This window comes from Lithobates pipiens, unplaced genomic scaffold (assembly GCF_037356315.1).
Source record: "Lithobates pipiens isolate NorthernLeopardFrog02 unplaced genomic scaffold, aLitPip1_a1.2 Scaffold_8, whole genome shotgun sequence".
Lineage (NCBI taxonomy): Eukaryota > Metazoa > Chordata > Amphibia > Anura > Ranidae > Lithobates > Lithobates pipiens.
The window spans coordinates 277,556,898-277,577,229 of NW_027507903.1; the positions used below are offsets into that span (position 1 = coordinate 277,556,898).

Genomic DNA, 20,332 nt, shown 5'->3' on the forward strand with positions numbered 1-20,332 from the left:
TGAAGAGCTGGGAGACATTCCATTACAGACCCACTCCTGCGCAGTTACAGGGTGGCTGCTGGCCTCGGTGTACTGTGATCCAGACATCAGTAGCCCGGTCATATGAATACCCCAGAGCATTGAAGCTCACCGACCACCTCTGGAGCTGAGGTATGTCGTGGCCTGCCGAGCAGTAGCTGCAACTTGCACACGCTCGATGGCCGGACTGGTGGGGGAACTACAAGGATAACTTAACCAGCCTGTCACCCAGCCGGCAGTTGATAGAAGATCAAAGGGTCTTAATCTTGCGCAAAAGGCAAAAAAAATTTAAAAAAAACCCCAGGACCAATGGTCCAGGCAGGGAGCCTAGGTCTTTCTTCACTAGGCAGCAAAAAACTGAGCTGCAGGAAGCAGGCTGAGGGATTATTACCAGAGGGAATGCCCCCTGGGCGGAACTGTAAAGTTCTGTTGTGTTTCACATGCATTACATGTTCTGCCTAGTCTACTCCTGAAGGTGGCGTAATAACCCTACGATCAAGATTAAATGGAGCTGTGTCTGTCAATGAATGAAAGATTAAAGTGTTTTTTTTATTCTGTTTTGTTTTTTTTAACAGGAATTCCAACTTTATTCATTGGATGCCTAAGCATTTTATTATTGTCTGCCAATAACAGCTCTTATTCCAGAGGATATACTGCGTTAACTGCTAGTATACCGTACTTTGAAAATTTTCGCCACCATAGGAAAAGGATAAAAACTTTCTTAGAAGGAAAACATCTGGGAGATCTTCACAGATACAAAAAGGCTTTTCCGACAATAAATGGACAGGAAAAAGAATGTACAGTCAGAGGAGGCTTTAACGAACCCAAACACTCAGTTAAAGAGCATAAATGCGGGGACATTGAAACCAGCTGGTTCTCCCGCATTTGACACCTCAGAAGAGGAGTCATCCATGGTCCCCTGAGGGAATTCATATTATCCCGCCCCTAGTTCCCCCATTTGAGGGTCCTGGGCAATGATAGAGAACATGTGCGATTAAAGTGGCTAAACTTTTTTTTTTTGTAAACCTATCATGGCTGAGGGAAAAATTTACTTTTGGTAAAATACACAGAGGCTGCAGTGTTGAAAACAATTGTGAACATTTCATGTCCCTGAGCTTACTCTAACCAGTCACTCCTCCTCAGGGGAGGATGCCAACTGTAGAGATGAGTAAGCTTACCAGAATTAGAGGGGGACTCCTTCAGCGCTATTTCTGGGGGTATTTTAACCCCCCTTCTGATCTTAGCCGATGCATAAAGCAGAGGTACCATCAGAAGATATTGCATGCACTGCTTAAGCAATAGTTTAGCTTCAACACTGCTATTAAGGCTCCGCCTGATGCAGCAGTAAATGTGTCAGAGGAAAAAAAACCTGTGTCACCAACCTTAAATGGCACTTTTACTCGTGTCCCTTCACAGTTACACAGAATACACATGGAGGCATTTTTAAAAACAAAACCTCCCACGCTGGACTTAGACGCTAATGCGGCACTAAACCCCGCATCACCTACGGCCCTCCCTTTCAAAAAGAGTCTCATGCGTGAGCGGCAGGGGGCTCTCGATCCTGTGGGATCCCTAGGAAGGAGAAATGGCGGGGGGGGGGGGGGTCTGTAAGCCACGAGAGGCGTGCCGTTTGTGCAATTTTGTTTTTTTAAATGCAGCGCTTCCTTCCCCAAAGAGGGGAAGAAATTTCGGCATAGGGGGCGTCTGTGGAGAGAGAAAACGCCCCCAGACTTACCGGAGGTCTGTCGCTCGGCCGGAGAAGCATATGCTTCCAAACATAACATGGCTCTGAGAAGCATGAGACGTGAGCACTCAATACAGCCCCCAGTGGTGACACATAGGCATGACAGCATTTACTGATTTAAAGGAGAGATTTCATAAGAAAAATGTTTCAATTTCTTAGAAAACGGCACTTACCTTTTCCTGCCGCAGGCTTTTCTGTGGTAAACCAACAGACCCAATCTTCACCCTTCGTGATGGGTTCCGTTAAACCTTCAGGAGCATGGGATCCAAAAAGGAAAACCCCACAATCCTGGGCCTGTAATAGCACCCTGGCAGTAAAAACTTGATGGTCTCAATACCAAAAAGTACTAGCTCCCAGGGTCCAGCTTCCCAAAGGAGAGCATTCACAGGCAAAAAAATAAATAAATAAAAAAAATAAAAACTTGTTTCTTCAGATACGAAGGCCTGGGTATCATTTAATACATGTCCATAATCTACGGGAGACAATCCAAAAAGGTGCAAGTGGATAGATGTAGATCAATAGGTCTGATATTCAGTGATCCCTTCACCACATAAATGGATGGCCTCTCACCTCCAACCTTCGACCTAAAAAGGTCATTATGCAGTGAACGATCAGTAAAACCCACAAATCTTGCGACCTTCTGTCAATTTCAAATCACTATGCAGTGAGCGAACGGTGAAGCCAACAGGTCCTCGTATCATAATAATATCGGAATCCGAAGTTTCAAAAAGCCATATGTAAAAAAGAACATACGATCTAATGCTCTCTGCATTGCATCTTTAATAGTATAAAACGAACGGAATTGCACTTACAAAATGTTGCACTCTAAGCTGAGTGTTAAGCATCCAGGTTACAATGTGTATCAATCCGATGTGATGGCCGTGGGTGACATCATGCGTAACTCTTGACCCCTCGTACGCGTTACATCCGTAGGCAGGACTTCCTCAGTGCAGGGCAGGGTGTACGCAGACGGCTCGCAATTGTGTATAAATAATAAATTACTGGCTCCAAAATCCTGCACTGCTGACAAGGGTAAAATATAAATACCAAAAAAGTGTCCTTTATTGATCCTTTATCGATCCTTACATTAATCAATTCATCAAAACGCAATATTTAAAGAGAGGAACAAAAACGCCTAAAGGGTCTGTAGGAGACAGACATCTCACTTAAGGGGGCACTCTAGACAATAAAATTAATGATAATATTCTAAAATATTCTGATAGAACTACTAGTGCTGAGGCTGTTGATATCTCCTCTGGTTTTAAAGTTGTGATGGATTACAGTATCCAACACAAGAAATTTGAGAGAATCATAGCCAAACATTGGCCGATTCTGAAGTCAGACAAGATTCTTGGACCTGTCCTTCCAGATCGACTTGCATTCACTGCCCTCCCTTCGTGACCGTTTGGCACCTGGTGTTATTGACCCGCCCAAAATTGCAGATAATAAGTTATTTAGCCTTTTGTCTGGCTTTTACGGATGTGGAAGGTGTGCCACCTGTAAAAATGCCAGCAAAAACATTGAGACAAAAGAATTTTGTGGCCACTGTTATGGGTAAACTGTACAAAATCGAAAGTTTAAATCACGTGTGCCTCAGAAGGAGTAGTATATATGCTTGAATGTGACTGTGGGCTACAGTACGTAGGCCGCACGTCCAGAGCATTACATGCAAGGGTGGGAGAACATATTAGTAATATAAAAAGGGGTGTCAAGACTCAGTGTGTCGCGGCATTTTAGGATGTGCCATAATAGGAACCCCAAATGTCAAATTTTTGGGTATTGAAAAAGTTACCAGCATTGGAGAGGTGGCCACTATATCCGGCAGTTGAGTCGTAGAGAATCGTATTGGAATTTTGAGACTAAAGTTATGACTCCCGCTAGAATGAATGTTGATTTCGATCTTGTTTTATTTCTAATAGCTAATTTTATATTGTGTTTTTTTATGTACCAGTGTGATGGTTGTGGACTGACGTTTTACATTTCAGAATATTATCATTCATTTTATTGTCTACCGTGCCCCCTTAATTGAGATGTCTGTCTCCTACAGACCTTTTAGGTGTTTTTGTGCCTCTCTTAAATCTTGCGTTTTAATGAATTGATTAATGCAATATAAAGTTACGCTAAAGGATCGATAAAGGACACTTTTTTATTTATATTTTACCCTTAGATATGTATGTAAGGGCTCCTGCGCTGTATGTAAAAATGGTTAAATAAAAAAGGCACAATTCTATTCTAATAGGTGCAGCAAACACTTTAGGAGTTGGCTCTCATTAATGTAAAGAAAAGAGGGGGGGTGTGTTTCGCTTCCTATATTAAAGTCCAATAGTGGGCTATCACAGAAAACAATTCATATCTCAATGCTATCATAGAAGCAACAAAAAGTGCAATCGTGCTTGAACAAACAGACAGAAGCTAGTGCATCAAAGTGCGTCTGTGCATAATATATGTAAAATATGTGCATAACATTAAATATATAAAATCTAGTACGTAAATATTTTAAGTGACACCAGCAGTGGTGCTGTGATAAAAACTACAAGTGCATGTAACCAAAAATTTTTATAAGTGAGGTACACGTAGCAAACCAATAAATAAAAAACCGCAGCAAATAAAAATAGAAAAAATAGCAGCAGCAGCGATTATATCTGATCAAAGTGACCCATACATATTCCAATCGTGAAAACTGCAGTGTAATAACAAAATCCGATAGTAAAGTGCAAAATGTGCCACGCCAACTCTCTTCCGTACGGGTGGTTTTCTGTGTAAGTGCTGGTCACACTGGGTAATTACCTTACTGCTGTAAGGTGTACAGCAAAAGAATAGCCTTTTATAAGGAGCACCAGGAGATGGATGGAGAGGGGACTTCACATTTCTCTAACGTCACCATATATCATCCGATTCCTCCGTGAGTACTAGCAACATATATACTCAAGGGAAAGGCAAAAGGAATCCACCATAGTGCAGTACCTTTTGCCTTTCCCTTGAGTAGCTTTTATCACAGCACCACTGCTGGTGTCACTTAAAATATTTACGTACTAGATTTTATATATTTAATGTTATGCACATATTTTACATATATTATGCACAGACGCACTTTGATGCACTAGCTTCTGTCTGTTTGTTCAAACACGATTGCACTTTTTGTTGCTTCTATGATAGCATTGAGATATGGATTGTTTTCTGTGATAGCCCACTATTGGACTTTAATATAGGAAGCGCAACCCACCCTCCCTCTTTTCTTTATATTTTACCCTTGTCACCAGTGCAGGATATTGGAGCCAGTAATTTATAAATGGCGGTGATTAGGCGGCGGCTTCAGGGTTCACTGATAGGCAGACTGTGGGTTTCTAATGTTATTTATACACAATTTGCGGGCCGTCTGCGTACGCCCTGCCCTGCGCAAGTCCCGCCTATGGACGCAACGCTTACGGCATGTCGTCACCCGCGGCAATCACATCGGATTGATACACATTGTAACCTGGATGCTTAGCACTCGGCTTAGAGTGCAACATTTTGTAAGTGCAATTCAGTTCGTTTTATACTATAAAAGATGCAATGCAGAGCATTAGAACATACGTTTTTTAAACTTCGGGTCCCAATATTACTATGATACGAGGACCTGTTGGCTTCACAGTTCGCTCACTGCATAGTGATTTGCAATAGACAGAAGGTCGCAAGATTTGTGGGTTTTACCGATCATTCACTGCATAGTGACTTTTTCAGGTCAAAGGTTGGAGGTGAGAGGCCATCCGTTTATGTGGTGAAGGGATCACTGAATATCAGACCTATTGATCTACATCTATCCACTTGCACCTTTTCCGATTGTCTCCCATAGATTATGGACATTTAATATTTTTTGTGCAGCACTGTTTACATGTTTTTAGCTATTTGAGGGGTTGATTGAATTTACCTTGAGTGTCTGCTTGCATTAGTCTTTAGTGTATTTATATATTGGCGCTGAATATTTTATTCATATTTAATACAGCCAAGATTAGACACTGAATGGATCAGTCTGCATAGCCAGCCCCAGCAAGGATTGCTCCAGTGGAGCTCAGAACAGCTTTACTCGTGACAAAACACCTTAGATACTGGTGAAAAAAATGAGGTGCTCCCACCAGTGGGAGGGGTTATATAGGGAGTGCATTTTTTAATTTGGGGCATGCCAGTGTCCGTCACCCAAAGGTGGCCTATAACTCACATATTAACTACTATGGCTCTGTGTCCCCTGATGTATGAAAAGAAAAATTGATTTTGTTTTTTAATTTTGTGCTTTTTTTAATGTGAAATGTGTAAATATGTTAATATATATGTGTGAAAATATTCACTAACAAAGCAAACAAAAAAAGTTAATCGTTTATCGTTTATAAAATAGATGTGAAAAAAAAAAAAAAAAGCAGGAAAAAAATTAAATGGAGGAGAATAGGGAGTTAAGGTTGATTAGAGTAAATTAAGGGTTACTAATATTGGTGCAACTCTATTGAGGAGGATCCCTGGCCACGAAAAACACTTTTGTGAGCAAAGGAGGGGGATCCTGGCCTTGCGACAGGAGGCTTTTGTCTTCCAAGCTTGAAGAAGTAGAGTGCCCTTACTCCCAGTGAGATTCTCCATGTCATCCCAAGACACGCTGAACAATCTGGTCAGCAGATTAATCAATGTCCAAAGCTTACGGCCCCAACCTATGCAACATCTCCAAAATACACCCTTTCCTAATCAATGACATCACAAAGCTACTAATTCACTCCCAGTCATCCCTCGCCTTAACTACTGAAACTCCCTTCTCACTGGCCTTTATATAGGCTATAGCCCTTCAGCTAGAGCAGCACGATTCTGGGAAAAATGAGAATCACGATTCTTTTGCTTAGAATGAAGATCACGATTCTCAAAAAACAGTTTTATTTGAAAAATTTACAATCTCTGAGAACATTAGGTTATCAGAGCTTTGTTAGTTTAATGTTGTCCATTGATGTTTGCAGATATAGTAATGAATTTGCCTCAGTACAGAATAGATCTGCACATTTTATCCAAACACTTATTTGTTTGGCAGCACCGTGGCATGGTTACACTGACTGCTGATTTATGCAGGACCAGATGTCAATCTGTTTTTGAAAAACACTTCCACTTTCCTAAATGTGTTTTTATTTAATCCGTGTGTGTAAATATGTCCTGATGACTCAATAATGGCGTTGCAAACCCTCTGGAGCCTTGTCCTATCTAGGTTACCTTCACGAGAATACTTAATCTGTGATCTTGCCTGTCTTTTATTACTGCTACTGTGTATAGCAGTGCCTACTCACACTGCTGTTTCCCGGCCACTGTACCCGCCCACAACCAGGTAGCAGCACGCCACATCACACGCTCCAATGACTGACGTCAGTTCCGATATCTACCATTTGCGTTTCACGCTGGTTAGGTGGAACCGGCGGCGCTAAAAGAAAATGGCGGGTCACCCAGAACTTGGATTGCGTGGGGGGGTGTGAATCGAGATCGCGATCGTTTTGAGATTATTCGTGCGCCTCTACCTTCAGCCCATCATGAATGATGCTGCCAGACTTATCCACCATACCAACCATTCAGTGTCTACTACCCCTCTGCCAATACATCCATTGGCTTCAGCTCACCCAACAAATTAAATTCAAAATACTAAACAACTTACAAAGCCATCCACAACTCTGGCACTAGCTACACCATTAACCTAGTTAACAAATGACAACCAAATCCTTCTTTGTTCCTCCCATGACCTCTGGCTCTCTAGCTCCCTTGTCACCTCCTCCCATGCTCAACTCCAAGACTTTCCCCATCCTATGAAACTCCCTACCCGAATCTATCCAACTATCACCTACACTGTCCACTTTTAGGCATTCTCTGAAAACCCTTCTCTTCGGAGAAGCCCATCCTGCCCACACCTAACTACTGAACTTTTATTTTCTCCATCAGCTAACCCCCCCCCCCCCCCCCCATTTATTACCTTTTGTATAATTTAACCCTTCCTTTTAGATTGTAAGCTCTAACAAGCAGGGCCCTCTGATTCCTCCTGATTAAATTGTATTGTAACTATACTGTCTACCCTCATGCTGTAAAGCACTGTGCAAACTGTTAACACAAAATAATGTATAATAAATAATAATAATCAAGCCCATCCATGATGAAGCATGGCTATCTCCTTCAATAAACGATAAAGAAAACTAAAGTTTAGTAAACATAACGGCAGCTTATTGAACTACCCATGCCTAAAGAATCATCTTCTTCCAAAAGCACAATGACCACTGAAAACAAAAATCAAAAGTTACATGGCTTTCTGCATAAGGAAGCTTGTAAATGAAAGCAGAAAAAAAAGAAGAAGAAAAAAAACAAAAAATTACCGGAAGTCCTCAAGAGTTTCCTCTATCATGTTTCTTATGAAATTTATTTGAACAGATGTTAAGGGGGCTCCACTTTTCTCACTAGCCAATGAATCAGCAATTTTTTCTGACAGTGAGGAAGCAATGTCTTTACTGATTGATGTAGATAACTTTGGGCCTGTAAAATGAAAAAGCATAAGACACTAAATACTAAAGCAAAAAAGGTACTGCAATCTACTAAAAACTTTGTCTTTAAAAGTTCAATAATTTACATATCTTAACAGTAACAATATGAACTAGTATAGACGCAAGGGTTTGGACATAAAGATGGTAGGGTTATTACATTTAAAGGATTAAATTCAAAAACATCTCATTATATATGTTTTATATGTTCCCATTCACACAGCATACCCCCTCCATTTTTTTTTAAACATATATTTCTTCCCTTTAGGATGTTTCTCGGCAGAAGGCATCATGGCTGACTGCAAGGATATATTTATTTTTTATTTTTTAACTTTGTCCTCATTGATATGCAATTAAAGAAGCTTAGCTTTGCTACCTTTAACCCTGTTACGACAGACCATGTTCAAATCTAGTTAAAACAGATAATGAAGATCAGCCTGCACAGTAAAGACAGGGTTAATTATAGCACACACATCCAGCCCCCTCAAACATATTAAACTAGTAGGATCTTACAGTACTGGAGGATCGCAAATAGAGGATTTGTGCATAGTTGAGTTGCTTAGCTATGTTTCCATGTCCCTTGAACGGTAACATAGGAACTGGGATGCAGAAAAATGGCAGCAGGTTCTCTGGACTGATAAGTCAAAATGGGCAATTTTTGACTAACAGGAGGCAGTTTGTTTGTGAAGGTCTGGAGTGTGTTACAATAATGAGTGTCTGCAGGCAACAGTGAAGCATGGTGGAGGTTCCTTGCAAGTTTGGTACTGCATTTCTGCAAATGGAGTTGGAGATTTGGTCAGAATCTGTGTTCTCAATTCTGAGAAATATAGGAAGATACTTAGCCATCATGCCATACCCTCAGGGAGGCATGCGATTAGCCCCAAATGTATTCTACAGCAGGACAAAGACTCCAAACACACAATGGCATTAGGAACTATCTTCAGTGTAAAGAAGAACAAGGAGTCCTGGAAGTGATGGTTTGGCTTCCACAGAGCCCTGACCTCAACATCATTCCGTTTGTCTGGGACTACATAAAGAGACAGAAGGCTTTGAGGCAGTCTACAGCCACAGAGGATCTGTGGTTAGGTCAAGATGTTTGGAACAACCTACCTGCCAAGTTCCTTCAAAACCTGTGAGCAAGCCTACCTAGAAGAATTACTGCTGGTTTAAAGGCAACGGGTGGTCACACCAAATGTTGATTTGGAATTCTTTTAATTTACTTTCCATTTTGTTAACGGATGAAAAAAAAAACTATTAACACTTCGATTTCTGAAACCATTCTTAATTTACAGCATTTATTCACACCTGCCTAAAACTTTTGAACAGTAATGTATATAGATATACACACACGCATATACTGTATACATACAAAGCATCATTTACATCACAAATCTGTTCTACATATACACGTAGAAAAAGGAGCATAGATTCAATTTAAGAAAAAAAAAAAAAACAAGCAAAGATACATTTTTCATAAAATAATGAAACTACTTGCATCTTACATACTTGCTGCATTTGTAATATAAGCTGGAACATCTTGTTTAAATTGGGGTTGAATAAGATTTCCTGTTCTTTCAATTGCTTCTGGAGTCCGCGATACAGGCACAGGTGATGTATTTAAATTAATATGCTCAGCATTTGATGGTTTTGCAGGCTTAAGAAAGAAAACCATAAAAATTAGACCACTAAATATACAGTTTTTTCCATACAACCCTAAAATCATCTGCATTAGCTTATGGCTTGGCCAGTTTTGACCTTGCCCTGTGACAGGGCAAACACTGCAACCAGGGAGAGAGTTAAAAGGGTTGTAAAGTTGGAAGATTTTTTTATCTTAATAATGCATTAAGATAAAAAGCCTTCTGTGTGCAGAAGCCCCCCTAACACTTACCTGAGGTCACTTTCTGCCAGTGTTGTCCACAAGTGTCTCAGCTGTCCTTGATTCTCCTTCTTGATTGGCTGAAACACAGCAGTTGGGCCACTGGCTCCTGCTGCTGTCAAAGTCAGCTAGCCAATCAGGAGAGAGTGGGTGTGGGGCTATGTCAGGGCTCCATGTTTGAATAGACACAGGGACCTGTGACTCAGCTTGGCTGCCTCCATAGTAAGCTGCTTGCTGTGGGGGCACTGAACAGGAGGGAGGATCCAGGATCACAGAAGAGGGACCAGAGAAGAGGAACTGGGCTGTTCTGTGCAAATCCACTGCAACATAGCAGGTAAGTATAACATGTTTATTATTTTTATAGGAAAAAAACTAGTTTACAATGACATTAAACTTACAAGGATAGTGTCTAATCTTATCTCCCTAAAATCCCCTTTATCCTCAGCAACACTAGGAACTTCAGCACTGTAAAGCTCTTGTCGGCCCTCCTCTCTGAGTCAAGACAAACAATCAAGGCTGAAAAAGTACATATTTTATTTGAAGAAAGTGGCATATTGTTTTCTGAAAGGAGAGGGGGAGTGTTTCCAATAATGAAGTGACTAGTCTGGGCTTCAATAAAATGGCAGCCTCCAGCAGAAAGAAACAAGAGCAATGCCGGAGGCAATTTACAGCACACACTTATTTTGGTAGCATAATTATTATTAGCTAAATACCTCAAAAAAAATATATAAATAAAACACATTATGTGTTAACACTACTTTTTTGCAAAAATTCATGTAGTATTTACCTTTTAGAGGGGCAGGCTGTTTACCTGAGGTTTTTATCAGTTCTCAAGAAAAAAAAAAAACATTATATGCCTCTTTTGGACTATGCTAAGTGGACTAATATTTTCTAGGAAGAATATGTTTAACAACAAAGCAGACAAAGATAAATATAGAATTTATGTTGTAGACCTAACCACCTACTTCTCCTAATTTTATGGTCATTAGCTGCAGGAAGGAAATCAAATCTACCAAGATCCACAGAGCAGGGATGCCTTTCATGATAACACGATGACCAATTTACAAGGCTTAAGCCTTGTAACAGTCAAATAAAGCTGTTATGCGTTACCTGTTTAAAATTCTCTCTTAAATCTGGCTTTTTAATATATGGTCTTCTTGCTTTATGCTCTACATCTTGGGGCTCATCTTCTTCTTTAATTGGGCTTCCAATAATCAAGTGCAATGGAGAGGAATGCATTCCTTGTGAACTGGCACCAACAGGATGTCGCCTTGTGGCAGGCATGGAATTTAACTGAGCCAAGTAATCAAGATCTAAATGCAAAACAAAATACCAGCTCTAAGATAGCTACAATAAAAACAGTCTCAGCAAATTTAAAGCAAAAAATTATCAAAATAAACTACAGTAGTAATAAAAATGACAAACAAAGATAAAAAAAAAAAAAAAAAAAAGACAAAAACGTGCACAAAATAGACATTTCCCACAAAGTACATTTTACTAAGGGCATTCGCAGTCTTGTGCGCATATTTATTAAACCGCTATAACTGATTATCAGTTTGATCACATTTATAAAGCCTATTCACCAACTAAATACACTTAAAAACGCACCATGAGTCTACTTTGCCACTAATCACTGAATAGCCCACACTGTTCAATGGAAATACCATCAGTAAAATGAGTCAATAATACAGCAAATGTTACGCCCACAGGCTCCACAGGGTTGAAAACATGCAACGTTTCAAACCACAAATCATTTTAGTAATTTACCATTCTTTTCTTTTGAAGACCCAATCACTCATGCAAAAATATGCTGCCAGTTTTAGATGTCCATTAGTAACTGGCTTTTTTATGACAGTACAAAAGAGCTAAAGATTTCTGAATGGGGTTCTCGGTTTGTTCATTTAGGATGTTCTTGCAAACACCAAATTACAGAGAAAATTAAAATCAAATTATAAAATAAGAACAGTAGAGTGTAAAATAGCAAAAAAAAAAAAAAAAAAAAAAAAAAAAAAAAGGAGTCCACATACCATTTCCTTTAGAAGTGAGCTCATCCATCCCTTTAAAGTGTGATATATCTATAATAAAAATAAAACTGTTACCCAACTTTTTACTAGGTTTATTGTGTATAATTTTGTTTTCACATGAGAAGAAAATTTGTGGATTATAATTGCTGTACATCTGTTTTGTGAGAATCGTATCAGCGATGTATTAAGGGAATTGAAATTGGCGATTGGACAAAATGCATTGGAGTGGAGTTTCTAGTAGCGACGTCATGCCACTACTCGACCTGGGTCGGCAGCTGCTTCGAATGTGACGGTTTCATTGGTATGCATTTGTGCTTTTGACCCAAGTTTAATAAAATTGGTGCACTATTGTAAACAACATTAGGGCTTTATCAGCCTTAGGAGATGTGTGTGTCACAGGTGTTTCTGTGGTTGTAATGACAGCCCTATGTTCCAGCGAGTGTCGAATTCACAAAGAGTCGTTGGCTGGTTTCCTGAACACTATGGAAAGAGTAAACATACAGTGCATATAAAAAGTCTACACACTACTGTTAAAATGTCAGGTTTCTGATGTAAAAAAATAAAAAATAAATAAAAAAAAAAGGAGACAAAGAAATAAATTTCAGAACGGTTTCCATTTTTAATGTGACCTATAAACTGTACAACTCAGTTGAACAACAAACTGAAATCTTTTAGGTGGAGGGAAGTAAAAATAGAAAATAAAAAACTAAAATACGGTTGCATAACTGTGCACACCCTTAAACTAATACTTGGTTGAAGCACCTTTTGATTTTATTACAGCACTCTTTTTGGGTTATAGTCTATCAACATGGCACAACTTGACACTCCAAATCTGTAAGATTGCGAGGGCATCTCCTGTGCACAGTTCTCTTCAGATCACCCCACAGTTTTTAATTGGATTCAGGTCTGGGCACTGGCTGAGCCACTGCAAAAATTAAATCATCTTCTGGTGAAGCCATTCCTTTCTTTATTTGGATATATGATTTGGGTCATTGCCATGCTGAAAGATGAAGTTCTTCGTCAGGCTTCTGCTAGAAAGCTGAACATGGTTTTGTGCCAATATTGACTGGTATTTGGAACTGTTCATAATTCCCTCTACCCTCACTAAGACCCCAGTTCCAGCTGAAGAAAAACAGCCCCAAAGCATGATGATGTCATTACTTCTTCACTCAGGGTATGGTGTTCTTATGGTGTGATTTGCAGTGTTTTTGCGCCAAAGTATTTCTTGGAATTATGGCCAAAAATTTCAATCTTCGGTTTCATCAGACCGCAACACATTTTCCCACATGCTTTTGGGAGACTTCAGATGGGCTTTTGAAAAATTTAGCCAGGCTTGGATGTTTCTCTTTGTGAGAAAAGGCCTCAGTCTTGCCAATCTACCCCATAGCCCAGACATATGAACAATGCGGGAGATTGTTGTTACATGTATCACTCAGCCAGTACTTGCCAGATATTCCTGCAGCTCCTTTAATGTTGCTGTAGGCCTCTTGGCAGCCTCCCTGACCAGTTTTCTTCTCGTTTTGTCATAAATTTTAGAGGGACGTCCAGTTCTTGGTAATGTCACTGTTTTGCCATTATTTTCTCCTCTTGACCTACTAGAACAGCTGAACTTTTTTTGGGGTTAATTAGAAGTATTTTAAAATGATGGCAGATGTGCACTGACTCCCATTTCCTAATATTCCTAACTTTTTTTTGAATGCAATTGCTTAACAACTTTCCCAGTTATAAGAGGAGATGCACACTTATGCAACCACATTTTTATTTATTTTTGTTTTACCCCCCCCCCCCCTTCCTCCTAAAAGATTTCAGTTTCTTTTTCAATTGAGTTGTACAGTTTATAGGTCACATTAAAAAAGCGGAAAAAGTTCTGAAATTATTTATCGTGGTCTCATTACATCACAGAAACCTAACATTTTAACAGGGGTGTGAAGAATTTTTATATATGTATATTATACAGCGGTGGATTGTCGATTCTACTATTCACTTTCCTGACTCACTGTGAACACAGTTATTTGGGACTTCATACACTTATTATGGTTTATGGACTTTGAGCTTGCATGACTGAGTGGTGCTACACAGTTTTTGTTTTTATGTATTAAGGGTAGAGCTGCAGGATTCTGGTTAAATGGGAATCATAATTTTTTACTTAGAATAAAAAGGTCACAATTCTCTCACAGCGTAAAATCTCACATTATGCAAACAAAAAAAAAAAAAAAAAAAAAAACGGGCTAACTTTACTGATTAGTTTTTTTTTTTTTTAACTTCATTAAATTCATTTTTTTTTTTTTTTTATTGCATTTGAAAGATCACTGCGCAAACAATGCAACATAAAATATTGCAACAACCACCATTTTATTCTCTAGGGTGTCTACTAAAAATAAATTATATATATATATATATATATATATATATATATATATATATATATGATAGTTAATTTCCCATTAGGGAGGGACATGTCACCGGACGACATATACATTTATCCTCATACATATATACATTCTAATGCATAGATATATAAAGTAATCAGTGTTAAATATCAAATAAAACATATAAAATTACAATAAAATTATTTACTGCTCTAGAGCCCTATAAGCACCATGAATGGTGCATCTGATTGTGACAGATCTGTATGTAGATACTCACTTTCACTCAGTAGTAACCAGTTAGATATGACTGTGGGGTGTATGTAATATCACAATACAGAGCGATTTCAGTTGGAGCCCAAGAACCTACAAGATGGAAGGACTGGAGGACCTACTGGCATGTATGAAACATGCCATTAATGTCTCTCGCCATTGAAACGCACGCCAGCCAAATTCCCAAAATAATTACTGCACTGTGCGTGCCGGACACCAGCCTATGAACCACAAACGTGACTTCTGTTTGGGGGTTCTAAGTAATTTTCTAGCCCAAAAAAATATTTTTTTACTTGAAACCAACAAATGTCAGAAAAAGGTTTAGTGTTTTAAGTGGTTAAACTTTTTTCACTTGCACACAAAGTCTATTCCATTGACAAACTGTTACAATGTTTATACTTAAGTTCAACTGATAAAGAATGTTATGATTCTTGGCAGACTGTCCAGTTTTTCTCTTTTCTTTTGAGGGCTGTGGCTTCAGAAGAGCAGAGAATTCTTTGCACAGAAAGAATTGTGAAACACTTTAGTTTGCGATAACGATTCTTGACGATTAATTGTGCAGCTCTAATTAAGGGTATTACTTTATTTTTACATAAGATGGAGTTGATTTCTATTTGTAGAGATGGAACAGGGTTACTTGCTTTGTGTAACTGTCTAGTTATGGAATACCTGATCTCTAAATGGGAATTAGAAAAAATGCCTCTCCACCCAACAGCGAGTTCTACCAACATATTCCAATGAACCATTTGTTCACTTCCTTGACTCAAGAAAAAAAATGGAATGGAAAGTATAGCTTCAATAAATCAAGCATGAGGGTGGAAAGGGAGGGCATAGTCTGCACTGAAGATTACAGTTCAGGATATCAGGCAGGAGAGCACTTTGGAGTTCAACCAGCAGCTACCAGCACACAGACACTCTTCATTCATGGAAAGTACAGTTCCTGGTGTTTCTATTTTCACCAAACTTCTGCTTAAGCTACAGACAAGTGACACCATGATGTGTAAAACATAGCAGAAGGAGCCATCAACTAACGCATATGACATCACTTCCTCTTTAAAACAGACTATAAAATGGTCCAACAAAAATAAATCTGTATCTTTCACTCAGCCTCTTCAGTTTTAGAGGATGCTGAAGCACATCTTTATTATACATTTATAGTTGCAGTGTTCACAGCCTCATCCTTCTGAATTTAAATCATTATCCTCAATCTGATAAAACTTTTCATAGGCTCCCATTGGACTAGGAGACAAATATCCTGAAATCAAAAACATTTGCAACAAATTAATTCAACATCTATGGCTGCCACAATTCATATAGTGGGGAAAATAATTATTTGGTCCCCTGCAGATTTTGTATGTTTGGTCACTGACAAAAATTAAGGTCTATAATTTGTATCATAGGTGTATTTTAAATGATAGAGACAGAATATCAACCAAAAATCCAGAACAAACATGTTACAATTTTTTTTTTATAAATGGAGTTGCAGTTCAGTGAGTAAAATCAGTATTTGATCCCCTACCAACCAACAACAATTCTGGCTCCCACATGCTCATGTGGTACACAGATTAGTCCTGCCAATTTAATGTGCTCCTAACAACAACTCGCTAGGTGTATAATAGACACCTGTCCACGGAATCTCTCTTTTCTTCAAATCTCACAATCATGGGCAAGACCAAAAGAGCTGTCATCAGGGTCAAGATTGTTTAAAATATTTTTTTTTTTCTTATTTTAACTTTTATTTTTTTCACTGTTTTTAAAAAAAAAAAAAAAAAAAAAAGTGTGTCACTTGTATTCCTATTACAAGGAATGTAAAAATCCCTTGTAATAGAAAAAAGCATGACAGGTCCTCTTGTATATAAGATCTGGGGTCAGAGAGACCTCACATGTACACTAAAATGCAATTTAAAAAAATTTGTCATTTGAAAAAAATAAAAAAATGTCCCTCTAAGAGCTATGGGCAATGACTTGGAGACAGGTGGGGGGCTGGGGGCTATCTTCCCCTCACTCGTCTCCACGTCAGGCCAGGGACAGGTCCAGATCGCCGTCACAGACCTGGCTCCTAACTTTTTTAGCTGGCTCCTAGATTCCAAGCAAATTTGTCAACCCCTGTGTTAATGACAAAAGTGAGGGATCATAACAGAACTACGTGGGAGGCGCTTGTGAATGATATCAAGGCAGTTGGGACCATAGTCACCAAACCATTGATACCAAAGCCCGCAAGGCCCCCCTCCTAAAGAAGGCACATGTACAGGCCCCTCTGAGGTTTGCCCATGAACATATAAAATGATTCAGAGAAGGATTGGGAAAAAGTGCTGTGGTCAGATGAGAACAAAATTGAGCTCTTTGGCATCAACTTGACTGGCAGTGTTTGGAGAACAAAAAATGGAGACTATGACAATAAGAGCACCAACCCTTGCTTTGGGGATGTTTCTCTGCTAAAAAGGTACCTGACAACTTTGCCGAATTGAGGGGACAATGGACGGGGCCATGTATTTTAAAATATTGGTTGAGAGCCTTCTTCCCTCAGCCAGAACACTGAAGATACGTTGTGGATGGGTCTTCCAGCATGACAATGACCCAAAACATACCGCCAAAGTAACAAAAGAGTGGCTCAAGGAGGAGCACATTAAGGTCTGAGAGTGGCCTTGCTAGTCTCCAGACCTTAATCCTTTAAAAAATTTATGGCGGGAGCTGAAACTGAAACTTCGAGCTGCCAAGCAACAACCAAGAACCCTTAAGGATTTAGAGAAGATCTGTAAAAGAAAACTGGACCAAAAGCCCTCCTGAGATGTGTGCAAACCTGGTAATCAACTACAAGAAACGTCTTACCTCTGTGCTTGTCAACAAGGGTTTCTCCACCAAGTACCAAGTCATATTTGATCAAACACTTATTTAACTTACTGAACTACAACTCAATTTATAAAAACATTTGTATGTGTTTTTTCTGGATTTTTGGTTGATATTCTGTCTCTATCATTTAAAATACACCTATGACAAAAATGATAGACCCTTCATTTCTTTTAAGTTGGCAAACATAAAATATGTAGGGAGGATCAAATAAATTTTCTTTTTCCCCACTGTACTGCTGATTTTCAGTGAAAGATATTACAAATTGGGTCAATTTGATCACGTTGTTCAAAAAATAAATGTAATTATATATGATCAATTCAGCAGCCATAAAAAAATGACTGTTGGTCTTTGGGTATGTATCAGCTCTTTGGTTATTTAATCCCTAAACTTGCATTTCGTATTATACATGTTTTCTGAGTCAATTGTCCTGGTGTCAACATATTTTTTAGCACTAAAGTATTTCTTTATAGCTATGAGTGCTTATCCAGTGGTATTTTTTTTTCTATAGCCCATACTAGCAATGAATTTAGAATTTTCCTTTTTTGCACATTTATAGGTTACTGAAAAAATAAATAAAAATAAAATCAAAACAGTGTGGGAAAAAAAAAAAAAAAAGACCTGATAAATATTTATACAAGAGAAAAAAAAATTTCTACCCCTCAAGCTCAAATAAAGCAATTAAATATAATAACAGTATGACATACTAAAAAAAATAAAAAAAAAAAATTCTAAAAGATGTCTTATTACACTTTACAAGATATTTTCAAAAATAATTTAAGTATGATATTTACATCGAAAGGACATTACCTTCACGAACAGGAGAGAATATATCACCTAAACTACTTCGTCCAAATGAATCTACAGATTTCAAATCTGGAGTTTTAGAAAAATCTGTTTCTTTTGATGGTATTACATCAAGACTTGTGCTACGTGGCATACCTTGAGAGGATAATAAAACAAAACAAAAAAAAAAAAAAAACTGTAAATCATCATTGTAGAGGTAATCAGAACTACAATTCTGAAGTGAAAATTTACCCAAAAGAAACATTTTGGAGCTATTGATATTGTCTTAATGTACTAAGCACTATCTACTTACCCTGCTAAAGCAAATATCACAGGGCTATTTTCAGAAGATTTGTCACATTTATAAGACCCCACATCTCTCCTCCAGGCTGGAAAGCATCAGATCAAAAAAAAAAAAAAAAAGCCAACGATCTGATGCTTTCCAGCCGACATCTCGGCTTTGTTTACATCTGTGGCCCAGACGTATCATCATAACGTCGTGCCCGGGCCTCCGACCATCAGAGACTGGAAATCTCTGCGCCCTTCATCCGGAGAAGCATCTGGGGGAGTGGGGGGTCCCCTCCTGTCACCTGTAAGAACGATCAAGCGACTGAACTGCCGCTATGAACGTTCTTAAGATGCTGCTGCAGGCATCATTCAGATATCACCACTGAAAGTAAGAGACATCATATGACATCCAAAAGACATCCTTGGGCAGAACTTGGTTAAAATATAACTAAATGCACCATTTTTATTTTTTTACATTTTTGGATAGAGTGGAGAGGGATTAAACACCTGTCAGTTTCTATTGCCGTCTGTGCCCCCGATAGCAAGATTCACTCTCACCATTTGTCCTGTTTACCATTATCATTGAAAGTGAAAGTAAAATAAAATCCCAAATTTTGGGTTGTCCCCAGAAAAGAGAGAGGAGAAATTTTCCTATGGGGACACTAGTTCTGGTGACCTGGAGGGCCCCAAGGAATTCCCTTAATTTGCAGGTATTTCCTCTCACTTTGTTTGGCTATGGAACAGAAAGCAAAGGGAAATCGCTGGAACAGAACAAAAGATGGTGAAAAAAAAAAAATAAAATCTGACAGAGGTTATAAACCCCTTCCTTGCCTTATCCAAAATTAAAAACACAGATCAGATACGTCATCAATGACAAGTGGTTTGAAGATTAGTGGCGTCAGAGAAAAAACATCTCAAAATCATTTAAGGATATCGTTGAGAAATTTCTTGGCAACTACAGAGCACCAAACTACATTTAGCCGGTTGACAAACATCTAATACAGGGGTGTCAAACCTTTCGACTTTCGTCGGCCACACTGGAACAAAAAAAATTGTCCTAGGCCAACACAATATGGACAGCTGATGAGCAGAAAAAGTCAGACAAATCAAGGTAAACGATCGCTGGTATAGACAAGTAAAAAAACTTTTTTTGTACATTTTTTTTATTATAAAAGTGAAAGAGGGCAACATAACACTAGTGTGAGTTTATCAATACTGTCAAATAACACATCAATATCTGGGGTTTGATAAATGTAGTAACAATTCTTAATGCGTTCACATCAGATATTTTGGTTCTAATTTTGCCCTTCGTGTGCTTCATCCTTTAAAATGGTTGCTAACAAATATAGGTGCTGCCGAAAACTGACGACATGAATAAGGCGTAAATATAAGAAATATAAGAATCGTTTTGGATCATAACTGCAACTTTATCAAGTCCTTGATAAAGGCGCAGTTCTACCCCAAAACATGTAGCTACGCTGCCTGCAACTACATGTAGCTATTGTAGCCCTCCCAGGTGTGACACTTCCAGGCTTGTGCAGTCAATGCACTCCATGGTGGTTCCAGGTTTTCAAGTTAGAGTAGATGTAAAC

The 20,332-nt window shown here is 38.7% G+C and overlaps 1 protein-coding gene across 1 annotated transcript in view; it reads right to left on the reverse strand.

Annotated features, from left to right (window-relative positions):
• Positions 1-20,332, reverse strand: part of NEDD1 (NEDD1 gamma-tubulin ring complex targeting factor) — a gene marked incomplete in the record, with an annotated part of 138,295 nt that overhangs the window by 59,294 nt on the left and 58,669 nt on the right. Inside the window, 5 exon segments of the mRNA XM_077472056.1 lie at positions 8,119-8,275; positions 9,787-9,934; positions 11,267-11,469; positions 12,184-12,231; positions 18,477-18,608. Of these exon segments, the coding sequence (XP_077328182.1) occupies positions 8,119-8,275; positions 9,787-9,934; positions 11,267-11,469; positions 12,184-12,231; positions 18,477-18,608 (688 nt within the window).